General features: G+C 55.1%; 1 protein-coding gene across 5 annotated transcripts in view; it reads left to right on the top strand.

The window, feature by feature from the left end:
• Positions 1 to 27,218, top strand: part of CNTFR (ciliary neurotrophic factor receptor) — a 474,506-nt gene that overhangs the window by 297,886 nt on the left and 149,402 nt on the right. For all 5 annotated transcript variants that reach the window (XM_030567637.1, XM_030567636.1, XM_030567633.1 and 2 more), the window contains one exon: positions 16,941 to 17,171. In XM_030567637.1, the coding sequence (XP_030423497.1) occupies positions 16,941 to 17,171 (231 nt within the window). The remainder of the gene's footprint in view (positions 1 to 16,940; positions 17,172 to 27,218) is intronic.

Raw genomic sequence — 27,218 nt, 5'->3', positions numbered from 1 at the left:
CTCCAACATCAGCGCATGCTTAAGGGTTAAGCCTAGGGAATAGGGATGGGATTGCTCGTGTGTTGTGACCGTGATTGCAAACTCCTATGGGACTTAGGTGCCAGATGCCTTTGATTCTCTGAGGCTGCTTTCATGACCTAAGTGCTTTGTCTAAGTGACTCTGGCTTGTTCTCATTGCCAAGTTAACTCGAGTTTCGTCCACACACGCACCCGCTTAACTCGAGCACAATGGTACTTATGAGTTCGCTAGCCAGGGCGGGTACGGCCTAAGCTGGAGTTAACACAACTCATGAGTTGCTAATATGATTGCTCTGGAGGGTGGATGCAGGCTAGCTCCACTGGAAAGCCTCTAGTCCAGGGGTTCTCAAACTGGGGGGTCCGGACCCCTCAGGGGTTGTGAGGTTATTACATGGGGGTCGCGAGCCATCAGCCATCCACCCAAACCCTGCTTTGCTTCCAGCATTTATAATGGTGTTAAATATATAAAAAGTGGTTTTAAATTTGTAAGGGGAGGTCGCACTCAGAGGCTTGCTATGTGAAAGGGGTCACCAGTGCAAAAGTTTTGAGAGCCTCTGCTCTAGTCCTCCAGGGTCTTCCCACAATTCCTCCCTCCCCAGCTCTGCCCAGAAGGGACAGACAAGGTGCCCCCACCCCCAGTACACTGGGGGAAGAATTCATAGGACATCTCTACTCCTGGCAGTGCTAAGAACCGTGGGAGCTTCTCCCAGAAGTCTGTGCCATGCAGGAGTGAGTGCAGTGCCAGGATGGGTGCAGTGATATCTCGCAGTGTAGCTGCTCTCGCTCGTGCCAGGCCAGCTCGAGAGAGACGTTACCGTGATGTGAGGCCAGTGGCAGAGCAGAGGGCTTGGTCCTAGGTCTCTCAAGTGCTAGCCCAGCGATGGTGCCCCGTCCCAGGCTGTAATGGCAGCGCTGGGGTAGCCTAGCCCTTCCTGGCAGGCCGTTGGCGAGCCAGGCGGATGAGTCTGTGCAGTGCTTGTGTCATTGTGGGAAACTCCAGCGGATGTTCCTTTGCAAAAATGTAGGAGTTAGTAATTCAGGAGAAGGCTTTCCAAGACTTCCTCCTGGAAACGGGATCCCTTACGCATCAGTACTTCACTCACAGCCGGGAAATAAGTGGACGCCCGGGTCCCATCAACGCGTCAGAAATCACTAGCCACTCCGGGTACGGCGTCCAGGTGAAGGGGGAGTGTTGTTGAGGAAAGGAAAGGAAAGGGGGGAGGGCCGACTTGTGTCCAGGGCTTACGACTCTTCTAGCCGAAGCGAAGAGTCTCAGCCTTTCAGAAATGGGTCCGTGGGAGGCATCGGACATCGACCCCCAGCCCCGCTGGGTCAGCGCAGTTTCAAAGAAGGGCTCTGCAGCGTGACGAGCGCTACGAAGGCACGCCACGTGGCGGGGCACGGGAAGCGGGATCCCTGATTGAGCTAGACCAGTAAACAGACCAAGGGCGGAGTGCAAACACTGCCAGCCAAGGGCTAAAAAATCAGGAGTGGGACTTAACCATCCGGAGATTAAAAGCAGCAATGGCAACTGCCACCAGCCTACACGTTATCTGTATAAAAGCGCAGCTCCTGGAACAGGTCTCTGACCCAGTGCAGCCCAGCCCGATCCACTCTTTGACCCTTAAACACGTGGGAACAGATCTGGGGGGTCGATATGGCAGGTGAGTTTGTGCTAGGCTCAGAGAGGAGAGAGAGACACACACACACATACATGCGGCTGACAGTGGGCAGGTCTAAATCTTTATTATAGGGTGATCAAGAGAGACTTTACCACTGTCCTGTCGCTAGAGCTTTCCCAGCTTACCTGCCTGCTAACTCACTGTGGTCCCACCTTCTTACGGAGCCACAAAGTGCAACCTGTGTTTTCAGAAGAGCTGCAGTAGACACAAAACCCTGCTCCTGACCTGCCATTCCTGTCCCTTGTCCCGAGCCGGCTCTGCTGATGCCCTTCAGTCCTGCCCTGTTCCAGCCCTGGGCTCCCCACTCAGCTCTGATGTTGGACTTCCTTCCGAGCAGGACAGAATGCAGCCACCGCAGGTGCAGGCACTTCGGGGAGGAACGGTGCCTTCTTTGATGTTTGGAGGGCGCACGCGATGGCTGTGCCTGGAGGGACCAGAGGCCGCCAATGGGCTGCAGGAGGATGATTTTGTAGTTAATGAACTAGGATGGGACTTGAGAGAACTGAGTCTGAGCGTGACCTCAGACAAGGGGTTGGTTTCGCAAGTGCCTTGTCCTCGCAGCTCCTGTTGGTGTCAGCTGGAGTAGAGGCGTTTCGGCACCTCTGAAAACAAAGATCTCCTGCCCTGCACCTGAGCGAAGGGGGCTGCTTCCTTGTAGGGTGACCAGAGAGCAAATGTGAAAAATCGGGACGGGGCTTGAGGGTAATAGGCACCTATATAAGATAAAGCCATTAAAGATCAGGACTGTCCCTGTAAAATCGGGAACCGTCTGGTGACCCTACTGTCCTCGCCTCGGTGGCATGCAGGATGTTGGCGATTTGCTTCAGGTGCTATGAAGTACGTCAGCAGAGCTTTGAGGTGGGCTCCATTGCAGATGGGGAGCCAGGCAGGACGTACAAAGGCCACTGTGGTTCAGATGCCAAGGGATCTGCCCAGATGCGTAAGGGAGCTGTGCTCCGGTCCCCACTGGGCACTAGTCCCTCGTGAATCCCGTTTGGATGCTGCTTAGTGTCCATTTGATTGACTCATAGAGCTTAAGGCCAGAAGGGACCAGGAGGTCACCTAGCCTGACCTCCTGTACAGCACAGGCCATTAAACTTCACCTCATCACTCCTGTACTCAGCCCAGGAACTTGTGTTTGGCTAAAGCATCTTCCAGATAAACCACCAGGATGGATTTGGAGACATCAAGAGATGGAGAAGCCACCATGTCCCTGGGGAGTTTGTTCCAATGGTTAAGCAGCCTCCCTGATAAACATGTGCCTTATTTCCAAACGGAATTTGTCTGGCTTCCACTTCCAGCCATTGGTCCTTGTTCTGCCTGCTCGGCTGGGCTGAAGATCCCACGAGTATTCGTTCTCTGCCTGTCAAGATTCCTACCCACCATGCTCAAGGTACCTCCCCATCTTCTGTTTGGTAAATGAACCTGCCTGAGTTCCATAACCCCTAATCCTGACCCGAGGGTCCATCCTTGCCTAAATTCCACTAGGCGGGCTACCATCTGTGCCTCGCACGTGTCCTACAGCTGCCACTTTAAATCCAAAGGCCACAGCTCTCCCAGTGAGCTGAGAGGCACTGAGCTGCTGAGGACATTGTGGAGCGGTTCTCAGCTGGCAGTGCCTCCCTCGCCCTGGGGTGCGCCATGGATTGGCACCCTCCAGTCTTTACAGTAGGTGGATCGTGAAGCTGCATGGCTGAGAGCTAGTGGAGTGGGGCTGGCTGGACCACAGGTGCTCACCAGCTGTTCCCTTGGTAGAGCAAAATTGCTGCCCAAACACACCAGGATTGCTTTTTGAATGCTTGCAAGGAGCTTCCACGCATTGCAAGTCCCTCGCCGTGACTCCCCTTTTCCGTTCCCTCAGTCAGACTCTGTAGCTGAGGACTCATTAGCCGCCACAACCGAAGCCATTACATAACAGCCGTGGGAGCGCAAGAGGAGCCGCGGACGGGCTGATCTCTTGTGACAACGGCATATTTGTCTGATTGCAGAAGTGTCCCTTCCTTAAAGAAAATTCCCATAAATGTTGCATTAGCGTTGATGGAACCATGCCTGCTCATCTTCCAGATGAACTGCTAGAGGGGACAAGGAGACGCCTTCCACGCCTGTGTCTCTCTTGTGGCTTTGCTCCTTCCGCTGCAGAGGAGCAACATGGCACAGAGACACACGTGGAGACTAAACTTGATCAGGGATGGAAGGGCTTCCCTCCGTGCGGGAGTCACACCTCTGAGCCAAGAGACTGATCCTGGGGGAGAGCAGGCTGAAAGAGGGCTTCCATGCACACCCCTACTGTGCACCCCACCCAATGCACAACCCTACCTATCTTCCTACTGTGCACCCCACACACACACACCTACCTACCATACACCTCGATGCACAACCCTACCTATTACCTACTGTGCCTCCCGTGCACAGCCCTACCTATCTACCTACTGTACACCCCCCATACACACCCCTACCTACCATACACCCCAATGCACAACCCTACCTATCTACCTACTGTGCACCCCCACGCACAGCCCTACCTACCGTACACCCCGATGCACAACCCTACCTATCTACCTACTGTTGCACCCCCACGCACAGCCCTACCTACCATACACCCGATGCACAACTCTACCTATCTACCTACTGTGCACCCCAAGTGCACACCCTACCTACCATACACCCCAATGCACAACCCTACCTATCTACCTACTGTACACCACCCATGCACACCCCTGCCTACCATACAACACGATGCACAACCCTACCTATCTACCTACTGTGCACCCCCCGCACACCCCTACCTACCATACACCCCCGATGCACAACCCTACCTATCTACTTACTGTGCACCCCCATCGCACACCCTACCTACCGTACGTCTCGATGCACAACCCTACCTATCTTCCTACTGTGCACCCCCCATGCCACCCTCTGCCTACCATACAACCGATGCACAACCCTACCTATCTACCTACCGGGCACCCCACGCACACCCCTACCTACCATACACCCCGATGCACAACTCTACCTATCTACCTACTGTGCACCCCCACGCACAGCCCTATCTACCGTACACCCCAATGCACAACCCTACCTATCTACCTACTGTGCACCCCTCCACGCACACTCCTACCTACTGTACACCTCAATGCACAACCCTACCTATCTGCCTACTGTGCACCCTCCCCACACACCCCTGCCTACCATATGCCCTGATGCACAACCCTACCTATCTACCTACTGTGCACCCCCCACACACAGCTCTACCCACCGTACACCTCAATGCACAACCCTACCTATCTATCTACTGTGCACCCCCCCATACACACCCCTACCTACTGTACACCCTGATGCACAACCCTACCTATCTACCTACTGTGCACCCCCACACCCAGCCCTACCTACCGTACACCCCAATGCACAACCCTATCTACCTACTGTGCACCCCCCCCGCACACCCCACCTACTGTACATCTCAATGCACAACCCTATGTATCTGCCTATTGTGCACCCCCCACTCACACACCTACCTACCGTATACCTCAATGCACAACCCTACATATCGGCCTACTGTACACCCCCACGCACACCCCTACATACTGCGCACTCCGATGCACAACCCTACATATCAACCTGCTGTACACTTCCCACTCACAACCCTACCTACTGTACACCTCTTCCACATCCCTACCTAATGTACACCCCAATGCACAACCCTACCTACCTGCCCCCCCACAACCTACCTACTTAACGCTTACTGCACATCCCTACATTCTGTATACCCCGATGCACAATCCTACCTATTTACCTTCTTTCCCACTGCCCTACCTACTTAGCACGCCCTGCACACTCCTACCTACTATACACCCTGATGCAGAATCCTACCTACCTTGCCAGCAAGTTAAAGAAGTATGGATTGGTTGAATGGACTATGTGGTGGATAGAACGCTGGCTAGATCATTGGGCTCAATGGGTAGTGATCAATGTCTCGATATCTAATCGGCAGTCGGTATCAAGTGGAGTGCCCCAGGGGTCTGTCCTGGGCCGATTTGTTCAACATCTTCATTAATGATCTGGATGATGGGAGGAATTGCACCCTCAGCAAGTTTGTGGATGACACTAAACTGGGGGGAGATAGATACACTGAACGGTAGGGATAGGGTCGAGTGACCTAGATAAATTGGAGGATTGGGCCAAAAGAAACCTGATGAGATTCAACAAGGACAAGTGCAGTTCTGGAAGCAGGGATCTCCAACACCCATCCAAGGGAATGCTTTTTCACACAACATAGAGTTAGCCTGCGGAACTCATTGCCACAGGATACCACTTGGCCAAGAGCTGACCAGGGCCCAGAACATGACTGGGCATTAGCCCAGAAACAAGAACACCTCAAGTTACAATACTACGGACTTTATAAAACCAGGGGTTTGGAAAGGCTTGAAGTCCTACTTCTTCAGAGTACAAGCCACCTTCTTGGGGTCAGGAGCAACCTTCTCTGGGCAGGTTGCCCCATAAGCACCTACTAGGAGCTTTCTGGCACCTTCCCCTAAAGCTGCTGGTACTGGCCACTGTTGGAGACTGATTCCTGGGTTAGCAGGAACCTTGGTCTGAGCCCGCCTGTGACTAGTTGAGCGAGTAAGGTCTGTTACACATACAGATTCCCCAGTGATGGAGGGAGACTGCCAGCATGTACACTTCCATATAATGCACCTCTCTGGGCTTCTCTTGAGTTCAGACAAGTCCTTCTACAGCTGCCATTGTCCTCCCTGGATTTCAGTGGCTTGGTGATGAGCAGCAGGACCAGTTCCTTCTCTGCCATGACAGTCTTTAGCTCAGTGTCCCACCAGCAGCAGTAGACAGCCTGGAGCATCCAACACTTGTCCCAGGCTCGCGCTCCAGCCATCCCACCAGGGCCAGTCTCCAGTCTCTGTCCCTGATGCTGGTCTCTGTCAGAGGGTTTCCTTTCTTTTCCCTCGTTGTGTCACTAAAGCACCAAGATGGATTCTTTGAAACCGAGTAGCTGCAGGTCCCCTAAGCCACCTCCTGCCTCTCATGACCTGGTCTTGGTCTGGAGGAGAACAAGGGAGGGATTTGTAGCAAGTTATTGATCGCTGTGCTGGGAAACGAGCAAAGGACCCATCTGGGGTCACCCTGGGGAGAAAGGACCCTGAGCCGCATTTCTGGTCCCTCTTGAGATGAGCCCTCAGAGTCCCACCAGGCCCCAGATTCACGGGCTTGCACGCCTAGTGCTCATCATGCTCGCCAGCCGTGATTAGTGCAGTGAATCTCCCGAAGCACTATCCATCGCAGGAGAAGGGGATGCATCATTTACTACTCTCCTGAAGTAAACCAAGATCAGGCTCCAGGCTATCTGGGAGTGATTAAGTGGAAGTCCTTTAGCACCCATCTGTTATCTCTTAATTAAAGTTTCTCGCTAATTATTTTTCCTTGTCAGGAGAGCCAAGCTGCTGACTCGAGGGATTTACCAAAGTGCAGCAAACGAAACAAGGCTTCACTGACTGCAGTTCTTCATTAACGAACAAATTAAACCTGGAACAGTCCACATCTCTGGCTCCATCTACAGCACTCCATTACCTCTGTTTCCGTACAAAGATAGATTTGGTTTGAAATCACTCCTGGAGGAACTGGCTCCCTTTGCATGAAATTCCTCCGCCCGCAAGGGAAGGTTTCTGTTGGCAACTGAGGCTGGGTGGGGACAAAGTGCAGCAGAAGAGAGCGAAGGGGCTGACAGCAGGAATTAAACCCTCTGCTCCATTCCAGGCACACCTGAGAGGGGGCTCATGCCCCAGCCTGGCCTTGTGCTTGTTTTGTCTGTGCTGTAACATGCAACTGTGGCAAAGTGGGAATGTTCCTAATGTGGTCTTTGAATACTGAGGGGGGAGTATTGACCTGGGAAGGTTGCAGGGGAGTTTCACTGGGACTATCTGCATTGGGAATGGGAGACTTTCCTTGAGGGAGGATGCCTGAGCAGGTAAGATGAGAACCCAGGAAGGGGGTTGGAGGCCAGGTGACCCCTCTGCCTGGGAAACTGGACAAAGCCTATGGGAGGACCAGGGGGAGGCTAAGTAAGATAGCTAGAGGGAGTTTCAGTTTGGAGCTGGCTGGGAGAATGGAGGGGAGCCCAGATGGTGCCTCCCCCACCTCCCCCAAGATGAACCTAACTGGGAGGGTCTTATTGTCTGTACCTGCAAGACCTGTCTGGGACTGTGTTCCAGTTGTCTAAATAAACCTTCTGCTTTACTGGCTGGCTGAGAGTCACGATGAATCGCAGGAAGCCGGGGGTGCAGGGCCTTGTCTCCCCCAACTCTGTGACAGCAACTTGGCATGATTACTGGTCTGGAGGAAAGCAGGGCTGGTGTAGATAGGGGCCCCGGCCAGTCAGGGCTGTGGGGAGAGGGGGCCCAGGAGCGAAATCAATAGGGGTGCTAGATGACAGGGCTGGGTGCCCCTGCAGAAGGGAGTGCTGCAAGGCAGTGTGGAAATGCAGTGGCCGAGCCATGAGGGGACCCAGGACAGGGCCCACTGGCAATCTGTACAGTTGGCCCAGGATTAGATTAGCCGAGGGGGCTGCAGGGTGGGATTGCTGAGCTGAGGGAGAAGCCGGGGACTGGAGTAACAGTGGGGCTGCAGGTCAGGAGAGCTGAGTAGGGAAGCCTGCCGAGTTTGCAACACTAATCAGCTCAGGTGGGAATAACCACCTTTCTCCCAGCAGCCATCGCCTCCTCGTGTTTACTGCAGTCTTCCCCAGCCTCGTCCCTGTCCCCCCCACCCCCCGGGGGGGAGCAGGGGCTGTTGCTATTTTTGTGTTGTGGTGTTGATCTAGTTTAGTGTGAAAGTCACAGGGTCCTGAGCCCTTCTGCCTGAAGTGCTCTGCACACCCCCACCCGGCACGGTGCGGATACGAAATGTATTCTATACAAATAGACTCACGGGGATCTAATTCGCCATCTAGAGGGTTGCTGGTGGCTGGACAGACCCAGTTGGGAGAGAGATGCACGTCCAGTGGCCGGGGTGAAGGCCTGTGAATCACGAGGCTTGGATTCAATTCTCAGTCCCGTCACTGACTCCCTCTGCGACCTCTGGGCAAACTCACTCATCTGCTCTGTGCCTCAGTTTGCCCATGTGTAAAATGGGGCCAAAGATACTGAGCCACATCAAGCAAAAGGCTTTGAAACCTACTGATGAGGAAGGTGCTATTAGCAATATTGAAGGATGCCTGTCTGTGAACAGTGCCTCCTCCTCCCCCCCACCCCCAATTCCACAAGCAGCAAATCCACCTTGTATGTGGGCAGAAGGGGGTGCACATTGCGGTGAGAATAGTTGGGTCAAGTCAGCCTGTAAATTGCTGTGGCAGCCTGCCGGAGTTGAGGAATGAATGCCGGTAATTTGCTCGCAAGGGAGCCTTGCACAATGAGCCCCATTCAGCGGGCTGGAGCAGCCACTTCCACCAGGAATGCAAAAAATCTCCCCTTCTTTTCTGCTTTGTGTTTGGAGAACCCCTGGGGCGAGTCGGGAGAGCCCCCGGAGCGGGTCTGCAGCGGGCGTGTGTTGGCTGAGCTCTGGTCACATCGGTGGGGCTGGGCCCATCCTCACCGAGTCAGGAGCTGGCCCCCAGGGGTTTCCGCGAGCAGCCATGCTACCCGGTCGAGTGTGAGAGGCATGGAAAGGTGTGCTGGCTGGTGGGGGGAGCATTTCACACGGGACAGGCAGAAAACATGGGGAGCTGTGACTCTCCTTAGCTTCTGGGGCAGTGGAAAGCTGTGTGGCACGCAAGTGGAGGAAAGGCAGAGGGGGCTTGGAATAAGGGCCCATTTAGCCTCTTCAGGATTCAGTCTTCCTGGAGCTAGGCCCCCTGGCAGGTACATACAGGCTGTCTGTGTGCCCCCCTCCTCCTGCGTCGGTGGCAGAAGATCCTTGCTGCCTCCTCTGCATGGTGCAGGGTGTCTCCATGACGGTGGAGGTGCTGTGGGTGCCCAGATTGCCGCCGTGGAGGAGGCCCACCCGTCTCAGGAGATGGGGCTCAGAGCTGGAATGCCGTACCTGGGACAGGGTTTCCACAGCTGGGATCTTCCCCGAGGGGAGTGAGGAGGGCTCTTCGCTGCCCCTCGCCTGGTTGGGAGATGGCATGTCTGATAGAAACATCGCTGGCCCTTTGGCAGAGATCAGGGCGGTGCAAAGTGACTGACATCCCCCAGCCCTCTCCAGTCTGCCTGGTCCCGGCCCAACTCTGGCCCTTCGGCCAAGGTCACTAGGAGAGGTGACCTCAGTATTCGCAGTGCCCCGGGCTCCAGGGAAAACCCTGAATGCTGCATCAGAAGCACTTGGCGACTCCGCCAAGGCCACCGCGCTGCGCGTAAAGAACATTGGTCTGGTTTTCTCTCCCTCCCCAGGACCAAGGACGGCCCTGTCCTGGTTTATCTCCTGTCCCACATCCCCTGAGGCTCTGGGTTGAAAGGGGCTTCCCAGGCCTCCATGCGAGTCAATGCAAACAAACAAGGCTCAATGGTCTGAAGTGCTGGGGCTGCAAAATAGTCCCAAACCCGATGGAGACATTTTCCCCCATGCCGCATCCTTCTGTTCACGCTGCCCTAGGGTATGTCAGTGAAGGTGGGGCTGCAGCGCCAGTGGGCGTACCCCCGCTCGTCTAGCTGGTGCAGCTAACAGTAGCAAACGTGGTGGCACAGCCTGCTGGGCACGGTGGGTTTGTACTTGGCTTGCCCGTGCTGCCAGGTCTTCATTGCTACAGCTACCCAGGCTAGCGCTAGCACGGCTGTGCCTGCCTGTGCTCCAGTCACACGTTTATTTGGGGTGTAGATGGGCCCTTAGCAACAAGAGACAACTGCTGTTACCTGGCAGATGATCAGCAACTTCCATCTCTGGGTACTAACATGGCTCCTTTCCCGCAGTAGCTGAGCCCCTGACAGTCACCAGTGGCTTTCACCCTCTCCTCACCGGGCTGCGGGTGAGTTTACCTCCGTTGTGTAGAGGGGCCAAGGCACGGGAGAGGCAGTCACTCCCCCACAGTCACACAAGGAATATGGGACAGAGTCAGGAATTCAGCCCAGGTCTCCCAACTCCCCGTCCCTCCCAGTGGTCCCAAAAAGGGGTTCTGGAAGGAATTGGATCAGTCCCTGGAGGACAGGTCCATCAATGGCAGTTAACCAAGATGTTCAGGGATGCCCCATGCTCTGCGTGTCCCTAAGCCTCTGAGTGCCAGAAGCCAGGAGTGGAAGATGGGACGGATCACTCCATAACTCCCCCCAAGCTCTGGTACGTGTCACTGTCAGAGACAGGGTCCTGGGCCGGATGGGCCATTGGGGAACCCCGGCATGGCAGCTCTGATGCTCTTATATTTGTTTGCTGGCAATCTCAGAAGAATAAGCCAGGACTGGCAAACTCCAGAAATTGGCTCCCCCCTGAGCACAGCTGGGGAGCCCCCGTGGGTGGCTGCCTGCGTGGGAGCTGCGTGCTTCTGCTGTCCATGCTGTACTTGTTCTGCAGCTAAAGAGAGGCCGTCGGTCTCTGAGCTGCGTCAGTCTGGTGCTGTGTGAATGTAAACGCGCTCCACGCACACCGTGGACTGCACCTGGCAGCCGAGGCGCTGGCTTGGAACACCAAGGCTTGACATCCAGCGCTGCTCCGTGCAATGAGCCTGGTCACGTTCAGAGAGGCTGGCTCTGGGTTTATCCCTCTGCCTCGTAAAAGCTGATCCCGCTCAAAGTCCCCTTTCCGGGCTAGCAGCTCCGCTCCTCGCCGATGAGTGTGCTAAGCGGCCCTGCGGCGTGCTGACTGCATAGTCAGCCCTCTGGCTCTGCTCCCGCGGGCGCCTCTGGAACACAGGCAGAGAGACGAGCGTGTGGTTTGCTGGATTTCTCCCTGGTATGTAGAGCGTAATGGGCCTTAAATCATCGCCCTGGGAAGAGAGCGCCGCTTACCGAGACAATGCGCCGCACGGCTAGGAACAGCTCCCTAATCCCTCCCCGTTGCTGGAGCATTGGCGGCTGGCAACCAGCCTGGGACAGCCATTCATTTATGGGCAAATAAGAACGCAACTTCAGAATCCTCCTCTCCCTGTCGCCCTGCAGCCACAGACACGCTCTCAGCCGCTGTCTGGAGGGTGACAGAGAAGGAACCCGTGAGCTGCTCCATCAGCACCCTCTGCTTCCTCTACCTCCCTCCGGGGACCGGTAGGTGGGGAAGCTTTCAAAGTCAACAGGCTCAGCACCTTCCCCCTTGGGGACTCCTTCAGCCTCCTCACTGACAGGATCCCTCCCCTGCCTCAGGCTGTAATAACACTTGTGTTTCTCGGACATCCCTCCTCTCAAAGGATCCTCAGGCTTGAACAGGGTGCACCTGCCCTGCTTCGGCAGCCTTTGTGGGGTCAAACCCAGCAGTTGCTGTACGGGCAACACAACAGAAGAGGCTTGAGGGGAGCAAAGGATAACGGCTTTGTTCAAAGCTCCCAGGGGGATTTACGGGAGCAGGAGTCTGAGTAAGATACTGGAGCTCACCTCCTGGATGGATCACTGGAGCAGTCTCCAGCCAAACCTTTCTGCTGGCTCTTTCATTTGGTGGTGCGCCCATCACTGGGGTACCTAAGCACCTCCAAGGCCATTTGGGAATCCATTTTAGCTTGCCAGGCTGGCCAAAGGAAAGCATCCTGAGGCAGGAGCACTAAGGTGGAACCTGAAGGTGAAGCAGGATGAGTGTAAGACGCCTAGGCTGGCCTTTCAGGAATTGCTCAGGGCACAGAAACACGAACCGTGATGCCCTGTGGTCCGTGTCTCTACCTTTCAGGATCAGGAGGAAGCCCCAGCAGGGTGATGGGAGCTCCCAGGGTCTCAGCAGGGGGTGGTGTTGAGAACCACGTTGATGGGAGCACCCAATGAAGTCACCAAGTTCTCCTCTGGACAAAAAAAAAAAGCCACCTACAGGCAGCAGCTACTTTGGCCCATCCAAAGTGTCCAATCAGAGCAGTTTCCTGTTGGTCCATCCTCTGCTCCAGCCTGTTTGTATGGCAATCCTTTCCCCTCCCAGAAGCCGCATCAACAGTTATTTGAGTTCAAGCCAGTCCCATTCATTCTCTACTTTCTTCCAACACCAGTTGTGCCCGGCGTGTGCCAGCAGTTGCGGCCTCCCTGAAATGACCTGCCGCCCTGTGACGATGCTGTTCCGGCGGGACTCAACTGAGAGTGCCAATTCAGGACCAATTGCTCAAACAGGGCAGTCACAGCCTAAGGGTGGGGTTTTTCCACCTCTAAGGCAAACCAAACCAGCCAGACAAAGAGGACTTCGGTTTCACCCCACTGGCTAACGACAAGTCACACAAGCAATTTCCTTATACACTCCAGTTTCCCAGTATCACCACCAGTGCCACTCGTCCTGGGGATGAATGGTTATGAAAACCAACACCCCAATAAAAGAAAACGGTTCTCTCGATCCCAAAGGACCAAGCCCCAGACCCAGGTCAATATACACATCAGATCTTACCCACAAATCACGCTGTTGCCAATCCTTTAGAATCTAAAATCTAAAGGTTTATTCATAAGGGGAAAAAGGTAGAGATGAGAAGTAGAATTGGTTAAATGGAATCAATTACATACAGTGATGGAAAAGTTCTTAGTTCAGGCTTGTAGCAGGGATGGAGTAAACTGCAGGTTCAAATCAAGTCTCTGGAGTACATCCCCCTCTGGGATAGGTCATCAGTCCTTTGTTCAGAGCTTCAGTTTGTAGCAAAGTCCCTCCAGAGGTAAGAAGCAGGACTGAAGACCAGATGGAGATGAGGCATCAGCCTTATATAGGCTTTTCCAGGTGTAAGAACCTCTTTGTTCTTACTGTGGAAAATTACAGCAAAATGGAGTCTGGAGTCACATGGGCAAGTCCCTGCACACTTTGCTGAGTTACAAGGTGTATCTGCCTTCTCTCCATGGGTCAGTTGTGTAGCTGATGGTCCTTAATGGGCCATCAAGCAGGCTAGGCAGAGCTAACACCAACTTGTCTGGGGTGTCACCCAGAACTACAGCACCAATTTGAAATACAGACAGTATAGAGCCAATACTCATAACTTCAACTACAAAATGATACATACTTATAGACAGCATAATCATAACCAGTAACCCATAACCTGGTGCTTAGACACCTTATATGACCCCCTTTACATAAGATTTAGTGCCACTACAGGACCTTGGTTGCAACCATGTTCTATATGGTCCCAGATTATATCAATAACGTCACACACCCCCTTTGGGACAGGATGATTCCAGCCCCACAGAGCGGCACGCTGGGCAAGGAGCAGGTGGCTCGGAACCTCTGCACTCTCCCCACAGCGCTGCCTGGGACCTGGCTGCTATCAGAGACATTTCCAAGGGCATGTAGGGCCGGTTTCAGTACTAGCCTCATGCTCTGCCCCCACGTGAGCACTGAATCTCCCCTCACAGGATAACACACGCACAATTTGCATACAGTCCCCATATACACACAGACACTCACATCCCGTGTACGCAAATATTCACAGCTGGCCACCCACAGCCCTCCATCTGGAATGGCCCCCCGGGGGCATGCTGTGTCCCTCGTGGGTAAGCTTTGCACCGAAGTGCAGTGATCACCTGTGCCTCTATAAAGGCTGCTCTGCAGAGGGAAGGCCACAGTGCATGGCCAGAGGCCATTCTGCAGCCCTGTGTGCTGCCCAGCCTTCCTCCAGGACGCAGCGGGTACGAACACACTGCAAACATCAAAAACCCAGCTGTGAGGCTCAGAGACTGGGTCTACAGATGTGGGCTCGCGTTACAGCACTAAAAATAGTCACCATTCCTGCTCGGGGGACCCGGTGAGAGGGAGGGTCACAGAGCCTGGGCTCCAGCTCAAGCAGGAATGTCTGCACAGCTAGTTTTCGCGCCATAGTGCAAGCCCCATGCGCCGGCCTCTGTTGACCCGAGCTCTGAGGCTCGTTTCTATGGGGGTTTTGTTGCTGTGCCAACGTACCCAGAGACCTGGGCAACGTGGACTGGTGCCCACGCAGGGGGAGTCCCTGTGTTGGTCCGGTCCTGGTCCGTGATTAGGGCCCCTAGGCACTACAGCAGTACGAATAATGAAGAATCATCCCAGTGCTGACCTGGCGGTTTGATTCTCCTGCTTCTCACACTCCGGTGCGTTCTCCGGTCAGGCTCCTCGTCAGCGGCATCGGACGTGGTGCCTGTGCGCCAGTCAGTCTCGTTCCAAAAGCAGCATTAGAGGTGGAAGAGGAGGGAGCGAGAGGCGTGGGTTGGGAGATGGCCTCTCGCCTTCGCCCATGTGGGTTTGCAGCCCCGCTCAGGCGTGCAATCCAGTGCCGATTGCAGTGCCTGCCCAAGAGGAGTGCACGCTCCAAGTGAGAACTGAGGGATGGCTGGAAATGCTGCTGGGGAAGGGGTAGGAACACTGTGGTGGCGGGGGCTGCAGGTCAAGGTTGAGGAACGCCAGTGGAGTTGAATATGGGGAGCCCAGGGCTGGAATAACAGCCGTGCTGCAGATCAGGGTCGAGGGATGTTGGGAGAGCTGTGTGTAGGGCACCCAGAGCTGGGTTAGTGTGTGTGTGGGGGGGGTCAAGATCAAGGAGGTCTAGGTATAAAATTTTCCCTTTACTGCCCCTTCAGCCGTACCCCCACTTCCCACACATGCCGTCTGTCCCTTTGCGTTTCTGTGTGTAGCTGGATTTTGAGCTGTTTTGGAAGGTTCCCAGGAACGGGGAGACCCGCATTCCTGGGCAAATTGCACACCCAGCGTAATCGGCCAGCTGTGGACCCTGGAAGCCCTGAGGTCCCCGATTCCATGGGAGTGCACCTGGCAGGATGCCACAGACCCTCGAAGCCTTGGGGTTCCCAGCTCTGAGTCAGACTACATGGGGAGACTGGAAGCCCAGTCTGCTGAGGTGCTGCGAGCGTGGGAGCTGGGACTCCCAGCTCCATGTCAGCCCACCGGGCAGTGTGCCAAGGAGCCGGGCGGGTGAGCTGGCAGGAAACCAGGCCAGTTTCCAATGGAAACCTTCCTGGCAGGCAGGATTCAAATGCTGCCTGGCTTCCATTGAACCTTTGCTGAAACTGAACCGTCTCCACAAAACGTTTGAATGTTGAACCAGCAAACTCCACAGAAAGCATGTCCCATCTGAACTTTTCCAGCCAGCTTTACCACCTGGAAACAGAGTCTGACTGCCTGTGAATGAATGTTCCTTTGTGCGTAATCATCATCTTCCCTGTCCTAATGCCTGAGCTTTTCCCCTTGTTCATAACCATCCTGTACCACCAGCAACAATCATCCAGCCTCTCTCTTGGCGTGTTGCCTCTGCAGTGTTTGTCCTATCCTGAAGCTGTGGGTGTTACATCTCCCTCCCTCCCAGACACAGGGACCGACTGCTGCCTGACACAATGCCATTCTCGTCACTGCTGCCTGTGCCTGACGAGAGACAAATGACCTGGTAGAAACCACGAACTCTCAATCTCTGTCACAGCCTCTGGGTGCCCAGTAGCACCAGTCCCCCAGCAGAGGAGTACCAACCAGTAGAACAGGTTGGCTCTGTTGCTGGGGCACAGGCAGCTGGGGACGATGGGCTGTGCCCCGCACCCTTTGGGAAAGGCTCTGTGGTCCGCAGAGGAAAAGCCCGAATGATTGTCACGGTTAAAGCAGATGGCAAACAAAGGGAACTCCTTTGCCTACCTCGCCCAGCTCAGCAGTAAGGAGGGACCCTTCTCCCGCTGAAGCTACCAGCCCAAGGTCCCCCAGGAGGCTGACAGGACTAGAGTAGATGGGGTTTGGATGCCGGGTCAGCGTCCAGCCCGCTAAGCCGTAGCGCTGAGGTGAGCCAGGCGAGCTCTCTCTGCCTTCGTAAGCCCTGCCGTGGGAAGTGGGGCTGACGAGGAGAGGGCTTGGCATGAGTGGGAACTCTTCCCGCTGTAGATCTCCAAGCAGCTTACTGGAGTGTGCAGGCCCGTGCCAGTGCCAGTGCGGTGTAGGGGAGGAAGCTGAGGCATCAAGAAGGATTTAAAGGATGTGCTCGGAGCTGGGACTAGAACCCGCCAGGGCCTGGCTCCGGAGCTGTGCTCGGGTCATGCTGTGGGGTGACTTAACTCTCACACTTTCTTCAGGGTAGCTCTGGGGTGTGTGTGTCTCTCTCTCAGAGGCTCCACCATTTTCATGCCCCCAAGCATGGCTCACTTAGACATGCTTAGAGCTCACCTCAGGCTTCTCCTTCTGTCTCCTCAGACACCCACGTCCAGTACGAGCGGCTGGGCGCGGACGTGACCATGCAGTGCGGGGCGATGGACTGGGATGCAGCCGTGACCTGGACGGCCAACGGCACCGACATCGATGAGTCCCACTTCAACGGGTCACGCCTGGTGCTGCGAAACGTCGACCTCACGCACAGCGGCCAGTACGCCTGCTACGAAGGTTCCTCGTGGCACCTCAAATACCAGACCTACCTGAAAGTGGGAAGTGAGTACGTCGTAGCGCGAGGTCTGGGTGCCTCCTTGGGGATAGACCGTGAGAGCTGCACGGCCCCCTCCTGATGTCAGCTCCCTGCTTATCTATTCTGCACCGTACCCCGATAACACAACCCAGCACTGGGCATCTCCTCCCCCCACTTGGCCCCCCTCTCACAGGGTAACTGATGCTTGGCTCACTTGGTGCAAGGTGATGCTCTCCCATCCACGCCCACGTGATGGTGCAGCCCGGAGGAATAATGGACTCACGTCCGCCATTGTGGATTGAGGGAAGGGGGAGATTCTCCTAGCAATCGGCAAAGCGTGCTTAGCTCTAAGGGGCAATTCTGGCCGTGCTGCGGTGGGGCCGTCTCAGATGAGTGGCTGGAGCAAGGCATTAATGATCGTAGTTGCTGGGTGGGAGACTATGAGCATGTGTTTGTACACGACGGCACTAGAATTCACAGAACTCGGAGCATATAGGTGATGGCAATTGTATTTCACAGGACGGGATGTGCGTGTAGGTGACAATATTGGCCAAGATTCCTGGGTTCAGGCCATCTAGCCCGGTGCATCATGGGTCTTTTCTCTAAATGCTTGTTTCACCTTACTGGGTCCATCCAAGGGGCCAGCGGGGTGACAAATGATCTGTCATGAAAGGCGTCTTCAGCCTAACTAACCAGCCATGAATGGTGAACATCAATCCCGGAGCAGTCAGGTACCAGGGTGGCTCACCCCAGAGTGAGGCACACCTGGGTTCAATCAGGTAGTTCCCTAAAAGGGCAGCAGGTGGCTGCAGTGAAGGGGAAAGCCCAGGAAGCTGTAGCAGAGTCCGCAGAGAGCGAGGAAAGGCTCCTGCAGGGAAGACCCTGAGAGTTGCTCCAGGCTAGGAGGCCTGGGAAGGGGAAGGAAAACCTTGGGTTCTGTGGACTTATGAGTGGACTGTTTGGGAGCTGGAGTTTTATTCACAGTTTCTTTTATATTAATAAACCCAGTCCTCAAGGAGGGATACTTTTGCGCAAGAAAAAGCCTTCCGGGAAGTTTTATTTGCGAGGTCCCAAAAGGGAAACTGAGGCAGGCTGCCTGGCATGTGACCCTGAGTCACAAGGGGGCGCATCAGAAGCAGCCAACCCAGTCACATGCCACCTGTGAAGTGTAACGCTGTGGCAGGATGATGCTGTATTAATCTACACACACCCCCGTGCACACATATTAAACAGACATTATTCAGATTGTAAAGCGAGGGACACGCAAGTCAGGAAATGCCAGAATTCAGGTGTAATCTTAACTCTGTCTCCTCCTACATATGCCTTAAGATCCAGTCATTGACTCTTTTTTCCATGGGTGAAGAACGCTCAGTAGCTAGAGGGGCTGGTATCCGGGGGAGAGGAGCAGATCAGATGAGAATCCTTGGTATGTGTGATGGGTAGGGACGAGGACAGGGTGTGGACCGAGGGCAGAAGGTCACAATGGATCTGTTCTTGTAGGAAGTCAGCAAGATGTTGTCCAGAGAGGGTGGGACCAAACCCAGCTAGGTACAAGTGGGGGATTGAAGGGAGCAAATAAGCCCTGGGGCTTTAGACCTGTGAGCCAGGGAGGCCAGTGGCTTGTGGCTGCAAGCAAAGAGCATGGCAGACAAAATGAGGAGAGAACCACTTCTTGTGGGCGAAGGGCCCCCGGAGGCACCTTATCAAGAGTTGCCGGTGACGGAGCAGCAAGAGGGTGGTTTGCTGGGGTGATCCAGAGCTGGGCGGAATTAGGAGAAGGAGAGGAAATCTGCAGATGGGGAGGAGGGGGCGGGAGGTGGCAGAGAAACCGTAGAGGGGCTGGATGGTGGATTGATGAGGCCTTGTGCAGTGGAGAGGCCAGAGTGGGTGCATCATTTAGTGGCAACCCTGTTGAGTAAGTGACTCTCGTTCAGGCTGGACTCACCCTTGGGGCCCGTTCTGTGCCCCCCTTCCCCCAGTTCAGAGCCTCTCTGGCTCCAGGGTGACTTTGGGGGGCATGACACCCAATGCCGTCCCTGTGCTGGGAGAGGCACTGACTTCCACCAGAAATCCTTCCTGTTGGAAACGGGGTTGGGAGCAGCTGAGCTCTGCACTCAGGGAAGGGGAAGCTGGAGTCCAGATCTGGAGGGAGGAGGAGGGGGCCTGGCTCAGCTTGTCGCCTCTGAAGGCTCCTTTCCAGCTGTGGCATAGCCGTGACTTTGCAATGGCTCTTACATCTGCTAAGCACCTCACTAATAATAATCCCCGTCAATCCACTTAGGGGCCCATGGGAATGGGTCGGCTTTAGAGCTGATATCCTGCTGGTTTCTATTAGCGCAGGATTTCACTCGCTCTGGGCTGCGGCAGGCTGGGGAGAGCTCGGACAGTACAGGGGCTGTGAGCTCAGCAGAGAGAACAGGAGATAAAGAAATAAGCGAATGCCCGATGTTGCTAACTTAATTAAATATGCAAGGAACTAATCAGGTGAGATGCTTTTTCTGGTAATTAATTTAATTGCCTGGATTTTAGCTGGAAGCTCTCTCTGCAACTTTTTCCTCCCCCTCTCCCTCCATCACCCCCACCTCACTCATTTGCCTCTTCCTCTCGTGGAATTAATAACCTCAGTGCAGAGATGTGCTGCTGCAGAGGGGCATGTCCCTGAGTGGACAAGGACTCCTCCTTTCACCCAGGGTGAAAACAAGAATGACGCCGAGCTCAGAGCAGCTTTCCAGCCTGGATCTGGGCCGGGTAGAGGTGCCCCCGGCCCTGCCTGAAATCCCAGCTTAGCTCAGCATTGGGGTGCACCTTATGGAGGTTGGACTCAGAATTGGTGCCCTTGCTACGGGGCCAGGACAAGAGTTGACTGACAGCTTGGTGCTGGCATCTTCCCCACCTTCAGCAGGGCAGGGTTCCAAGGGAGGGTGCAAATGGTCATAAGGCCCCATCCTCGGCTTCTGGGTTTGTGCCGCTGCAGCCCACCGGACCCTCCTCCTGCAAAGGGATCTCCCTTTCTGGGGACAGGCAGAGTTATCGACCTCTTCAGTATCCTGTCATGTCGTTGGCTGGCCATTAAAAAAAGAGCCACTCAGGAACAGGTCCATGCCCACTGATCCTTTAAAGCCACGGCCTCTCCTTTGAGCAGGCTACGTGTAGCCACTTTCTGTGCACAGGAAATCCCGCCCCTGAAGGGATGATGTCAGTGCCCAGACGTCAAAGGCGCAGATTTAAATCTGCCTGACTTGTGTGACTGCCAGGCCCCATGTGGATCAAAGCAGCCACTCACTAATGGGAAGCGTGGATCCTTCTGGAATTGTCCATTATGGGCTTTCTTGTTCCTCCAGCTGAAGGCCCTGGCCAGGGTCCTAGATGAGGAATGGAACCGGATGGCCCCCTGGGTCAATTGTTTCAGGCTACGTCCCTCTTACTGTTTGCCCTGGGGGTTGGGCACTTGCCAGTCGGGCCCTCACTGAACTCACGTAGAGAAGGTCTTCGAGCACAGTGAACAGAACAGATTGCGCAGATATTGGAAAGTTACTAAAAGCTCTACTGTCCGTAGGAAAACACAATATTTCTCCCTCCAGCTTAATCGCAAATTGCATAACGGGCCTGACAATTTGAATTGTCAGGCCCAAAGTGGGGACTGTGACAGTTAGCAGCCCCCCTAACAGCTGGTAGCCTTATAATAGCTGGCAACCATTAGGAAAAATTGGACACCTCACAGACATAGTAGCCTGAACTTTTGAACTGTCTTTCCTTATCAGTCTTGAGGCAGTTAAAGCTGGTCCTACGCTGGTCTTTGCTGAGCAAATTGCAGAAGTGCAGGGTTTGCTAACCACCAATCAAATGCTAACATGACCAAAGCCTGTGTGTGTGTATAAACAATTCTTAGTTTTTGTATGAAGTAGAGTTTTTTGTACCAAGGTACAAAGCTCTCCTTTCTTCTGCAAAATAAAGCAACCTTTCCTTATCCCTGTCTGGCTGTCACTGGCTCTCAGCTAGGCGGACCCGACATTTCGGTAACACCATGTACACCTAAGAGGCTGCACAGAGCTGTGCAATCAGGACTCTTGGCTGCTCTGGGTGCTCCCAGCGGCGCCCCACTGCCCGGGGGATTTGGGCTGGGTGAGCGAGGCCAGACGTGCTGAGGGATGGGGATGCGATGGGACTTTCCATACAGGCAATTCTCTCCTGCGGCGCGCAGCTCTGTGCAATGGATCATGCGGGGTCAGGAAGGGGGTGGAACCGGAGTGCCCCAGGGGAGCTGAGCCGTCCCAGACCAAGCTCCCGGCTGACCCGAAGAGCTCACGCTCCAAGTTAGGCGACGCAGGGCCCGAGGGCGGGGGAGTGGCTGGAACGGAGATGTGCTCTTGAGGTTTGGCACATGGCTCTCCTTTTTATAGTCTGTTATAAAAATAATTGTAACGGGCCAGAGAGGAGAGGCTAGTTAGAGGCAGAAGGCCAGCCAAGAGAGGAGAGCGAGGTGTCTGTGCAAATGGGACCAGGAAGGCCTCCCAGGCAACGTGGAAGGGGGACTTGAGTTAATGGCCATGGATTCCAGTAAAGGAGCTCCTAGGTCATCCGTACCCTGGAGGGAACCAATTTCTCCATCCCCAGACACATCTAGCTAGCTTGAGTCTAATCATGCACCCATGAGCACGCTCCCTCCCTCCCTCAGCCCCTAGGAGCTGCTGAGTCAGAGTCAGCGTCGCCCGCCATTCATCCTAGCCAGGGCGGCTTGCGTTGGCGTCCAGGTGGGAGAGTGCTCTAACAGGTCTAGGGCTAGATCCCAGGTCAGCTCTCCATAGGCTGGAGCAGGAGCAGAGAGAAAAGCCGGGGGAAGCGGCAGAGTGAACGGGAGCAGGCGGGGAGTCAGCCTCAGCGTGCACCACCGCGTGGCACAGCAGCTGGCCGGGAGGAATCCGTCGCTTTAGAAGCCCGTTAAGCGCATGACTGCTCTTTGCTGGGGGATCTGTCGAGGGGGAGTAGCCAGCTCTGCTTGTACCATGTGTCCCTAATTGCCTGCAGTGCAGGTGAGCGCTTGGCTCCGCGTGGAATGGAATGCAGCGCGTTGGACTCTGCAGAGCGCCGGAGCTGGCAGGGGGCCACCCACCAGAGCTGGAGAGAAGGGCTCCATGCCGGACTCCTTCCCCAGCTGCCTGTCACTAAATGGCTGGCGAGATGAAGGGAAAAAACATGCGGTTTGACGGAAAACGACATGGAAAAACAACCAAATTAACAGAAAAACAAACAAACCCCAACCAGGGAGGGGAGGGGAAGACAGGCAAAGCAACAGAAACCACATGTGAGCAGGGGGCCAGGATGGCCCACGTCTCTGTTCTCTGGCCTGATTAGCGGACAATCAAGCATTAGCCGCTAATAAATAACAACAACCCCCTGGTCCTCTGCCTTAGAAGTCGCTTTGCTCTTCAGCTGGGCTCCAGCTGCGGTTTGGGGCTGGGCTCCCCACTCCCTTCCCTTAAAAAAAAAAAAAAAAAAAGAAAGAGAAAGAAAAACATCTCCAGAAAACCACCAGGCTACCTACCCCTTCGACTACCTACCCCTTCGTGGGACAGATCCCTTGCCCAGCCGTGCCCTTGAACTCTTTGGGTGACCAGATGGCAAGTGTGAAAAATCTGAGACTTTTTTTTTTCAGGGGTGGGGAGTATAGTTGTGTATATAAGACAAAGCCCCTAATATCAGACATCTGGTAACCCTAGTGTGCTGCCCCAAGGGGTAGGAAGAGCTGATGAGGTGCTGCTGGTCACAGGAAATGTGTCCTTCGCTCAGCTAGCAGGGACAGAGTGTTGCCCCCATCTTGCAGCTGTGAGAGTGGGCAGCCGGCGGGACGGGGGTGGTTGGCTCTTTGGAGTCAGTGCCGAGCCCAGTGCCCCGGTTCAGCATTGCGGGTGCTGTGCTGCAGGGAGAAGTGTGGGTGACTCGCTCCTAGGGTTGCCATCAGCCCAGGTTTTCCCAGGATCGACCCATTTTCCAAGTAGCCGCCACGAGAAATCTGCAAGTCTTCCTGGGACATTAAAAGTCCCGGGTCTTGTCAATTGCGTGATAATACATCGCTCTGCCAAGCCTGCTCAGAGACGGTGGCAGTGCCCGTGTCCCAGCCAGACAGCACCGTGCACCGATGGGTGGCCAGGACTAGCAAGCTTGTGGCAAGTGGGGGCAGGGCAGGGGCAGATTCATGGGGTTGAAGGAAAGGTGGCGGCACAAAGGCTGGGGTGTCTGACTGCAGGGGCTGGGGTCAGAGTCTGGGGGCCCAGAGCTGTGGGGAAGAGAGGGGCTGGGCCTGGCCTGGGAAACAGGGCTGGGCGCAGCTGGTTGGCCAGTGCCGTGGTATGATGTGAGAAGCAGTGGGGTCTCTTCCTTGGGGTTTCTGTACCTCGGAGGCGGCAGCCCTACTCGGTAGAGTGAGCACCCTGGGGCAGCACTAGAGGGCGCTGTGCTGCTGGAGCAGTACGGGGGGTACTCTCCCCTCTGAGTCAGTGCTGGCCCCAGTGTCCCAGCACCGTGCAAGTTGGGCTCTGTACTGCGGGCAGGTGTGTGGGTGCGTCACTAGGGGGTGCTCTCCCTTTTGAATCATTGCTGCCCCTAATGGCCTGCTGTGAGGTGACTCTGGGGGGGTGCTGTGGGGCGACTTGGGAGGGTTGTTGCAGGATAACTCGGGGGGGTGCTATAAGGTGACTTGAGGGTGCAGTGGGGCGACTTTGGGGGTGCTGCAGGGGCACGTTGTAGGGTGACTTGGGGTGCAGTGGGGCAACTGAAGGGGTGCTGTGGATGACTCAGAGATGTGGGGGAACTCAAAGTGCTACAGGACGACTCAGAGGGGTGCTACAGGGTGACTCAGGGATGCAGTGGGGCGACTCGGTGGGTGTTGTGGATGACTCGGGGGGATGTGGGGTGACTCAAGTGGGTGCAGTGGGGTGACTTGGGGGGTGCTGTTTGACTGGGAAAGGTGCTGGGTAGACACTCAGCGAGTCTCCCTGTTCCCAGGCCTGCCATGTTCCTCAGTACCGTGCTGTCTGTGCTTGGGCTGATGACAGCAGGTTTGGGGATCCCTGCAGGTGAGATTAACCTGGCTGTGCCTGGAAGGTAGAACAGCCTGGGACCGCTGTGTTAATTGCCACCTCAATACATCAGCACAGTGTCCCCTACAGATACATTATGGTGAGGCATAGAAGTGACCCACAGTTCACCAATAAACCACAGTGGTGGGAGTGTTACAAATTAGATTAGATTATTACGATGTGCTATTAATCTAAAATGCAGATCATTTTCCTGGGCACACAACCCTCAGAATTCAGCCTCCGAGTCCAAAGGGGGTTGGATCGCTCAAGGCTCAAAAACTCAACCCATGAACCTCGCTGCTTGTGCACAGATTTCAGGTCCTGGAAGTGCTGAGGGCTGAGAAAGGCATGCTGGGTAAGGATATGCAAATTAATATCCCAGCCTTTAAAACAAAACAAAACATGACACCAGACCGCATTCCCAAATGCAATTAGTTCTAATGGAATTAGGAGCAGAACCAGACAACACGTTCAAAGGCAAGGAGCGACCTCTCCGCCTCGTTCCCCTGCAGGACTCGCTCGGCCCTGCCCAGGGGTGAGAGCGAAGGAGAAGGCTCTTTGCACATGCTGACTGAATGGCTCTAATCGCCCTCCCACCCAGGCGCATACACACATGTTATCACCGCTGCATTCCTTCCCCTCCCTCGCAGGCAAGCTGCCCGGCTGCAGCCTAGCAGAGTGGTGCTGACTTGGCTTTCCGTATACACTAGGATAATCCGGGGCAGCCAATGTCAGAAACAATAAAAATATCCCTTCTTCCTGCTGTAAACACGGAGCAGCTGCAAGGGCCGTGGGGCCGGGAGCTCATCAGAAAGAGAGGAGCATTCATTAGACCCCATCAAAGGTGCTCCCGGTCTCTAAGAAGCCCAGTTTGCTTGGCCTCTCAGTATTAGCCAAGAGCCTGTCGGTCTTGGCTAATAATCCAGTGAAATCTGACATTCCCTGCTCTTCTGCTCCACCGTGTGTCTCCGGGCACCTCATGGAGAGCCGATAGAATAACACCACCTTGCATTTATATAAATCATCTTTGAGTCTGGGATTTTAAGGCCAGAAAAGACCATCAGAGCATCTAGTCTGACCTTGTGTATAGCCCAGGCTAGTTTCATCTGGTTACCCTTCTGGTAAGCCCGATAACTTGGGTTTGGCTAAAGCCTCCCTTCCCAAAAGGCCACCAGGCTGGGGTGTGAAGACATCAAGAGTTGGAGAATACAGCACTTCCCTGGGACCATGGGTGCAATGATTAACCAGCCTCACCTGAAAATCTGCATCACTTGAATGTGTCTGGCTTAAACCTCCAACTGTCGGCTCTTGTACCTGTCTCGGCTAGGTTAGAGAGTCCGTTAGTACCTGGTATTGTCTCTGCAGGAAGGTGCGCACACACCGTAATCAATTCACCTCTGGATCCCCAAGTTGTGCTGGCCCACTGGTCACATCGCTGGGGCAGAGAACCGCTGACAGCTCCCTGGGCAAGGGCAAGGGCAGGGTACCCAGTGCAAACCCACTCTCTGACCAAATACTGCCATGGGCTCATCACCGTCTGCACACCACAGCTGAGTTTTCGAAGGTCTCAGCCACAGGGAGCTGCATGGACTTCAGCTGATCTGCCTCTGGAGCTCTGCAGTGACCCTGGGGCACTTTGCACTTTGGCTCTAGTGCAGTAGGAAAGACCGGACATCAGCTCCTGGGCCTTGGACAAAGTGCATGGGCCTGCAGTCCTCTCTCAGGCAAATATCCCATCACCTTCCAACAGAGTCCTGCCTAGGCTTGCAGGACTGGGCCCAAGCTGTGAGCTGGCAGATCTTCCCTGTCTTGGGCATTGAGCTACTGCAATGATAAGCCGGTATAGACGCCTAGGCAGATCAGAGACTGACTCTGAGTCAGAGGTGGAACAGGCACGAGGGGCAGAGACATCTCAAGGGAATTCTGATGCTCCAGTTTCCCTGCTAATGTCCCGGGTAATAAAGCCCGAGGGAAGAGAAATACCTCCGCAGGGGGCTGGCTTTCTCAACAGACACTTGGCGCTGGCTGCTGTCGGAGCCTGCCTGGTGGCTGCATCAGTGAAGACGTGCGTACTAACCCCATCCCCACCCGGGCTCTGCACACCAAGCTGGGCAGCCATCTCCCCCCCTCTACCTCAGAGTTTTCACTTCCTCCGTCACCCCCTAGGGCTTGTCGACACATACAGCTCGCCCGGAGACACAGCGCTGTCTACACTAGGGGTGAGGTCAGTCTCACTGCGTGGGGTTTTCACATCCCTGAGCGACGTAGCTGTGCCGATGTGAGTTTGTAGGGTAGCCCTGGCCTTAGCATTGGGAGTGCTGCCTGGCATCTACCCTGGGGACTGTTTAGCCACGGAACAGATAGCAGGAGGTGAGTACACACCCATTGGCACAGGGGAATTCGGTCGCCAACATGGGCCAAAGCAATGTCCACTGCCGTGTTGGGTTTTGCGGTGCTGTGGGCACCTGGCAGCGGGGAACCAAGGTCAGTTCCAGCTGGGTGACTTGATCTGCTGCTTCTGTAGGTTTTTTTTTTACTCTCCCCGTCCTGGAGACCAGGGCTGGCTCCAAGGTTTTTGCCGCCCTAGGCAGTGGGAGAGGATCCGCAACCGGTGGCACTTCGGCAGCAGCTCCACCACGCCACTTTCTTCTTCGGCAGCAAGCCCGTCAAAGGATCTGCCGCCAAATTGCCCAAAGAGCCAGACGTGCCGCTCCTTCCTCTTGGCCGCCCCAAGCACCTGCTTGCTGCGCTGGTGCCTGGAGCCAGCCCTGCTGGAGACACTGCTGCTAAAGCTGGCCTGCCTCGCTGCGACCCCGATCCAAAGCCCCTGGGCGTGCTCCCCAGGGCATTAGTGACTGTGTTGGGGTGCGGCCCCGATCCAAAGCCCCTGGGCGCACTCCCCAGGACATTAGTGACTGTGTTGAGGAGGGATCCTCGGTTGCACCGAGATCCTCGCTCCGATCTCAGCCACCCCAGTGTGAGTGAGGACCAGCTGCA

Source organism: Gopherus evgoodei, chromosome 6, assembly GCF_007399415.2.
Source record: "Gopherus evgoodei ecotype Sinaloan lineage chromosome 6, rGopEvg1_v1.p, whole genome shotgun sequence".
NCBI lineage: Eukaryota > Metazoa > Chordata > Testudines > Testudinidae > Gopherus > Gopherus evgoodei.
This window is presented reverse-complemented; position numbering and strand designations above follow the sequence as displayed.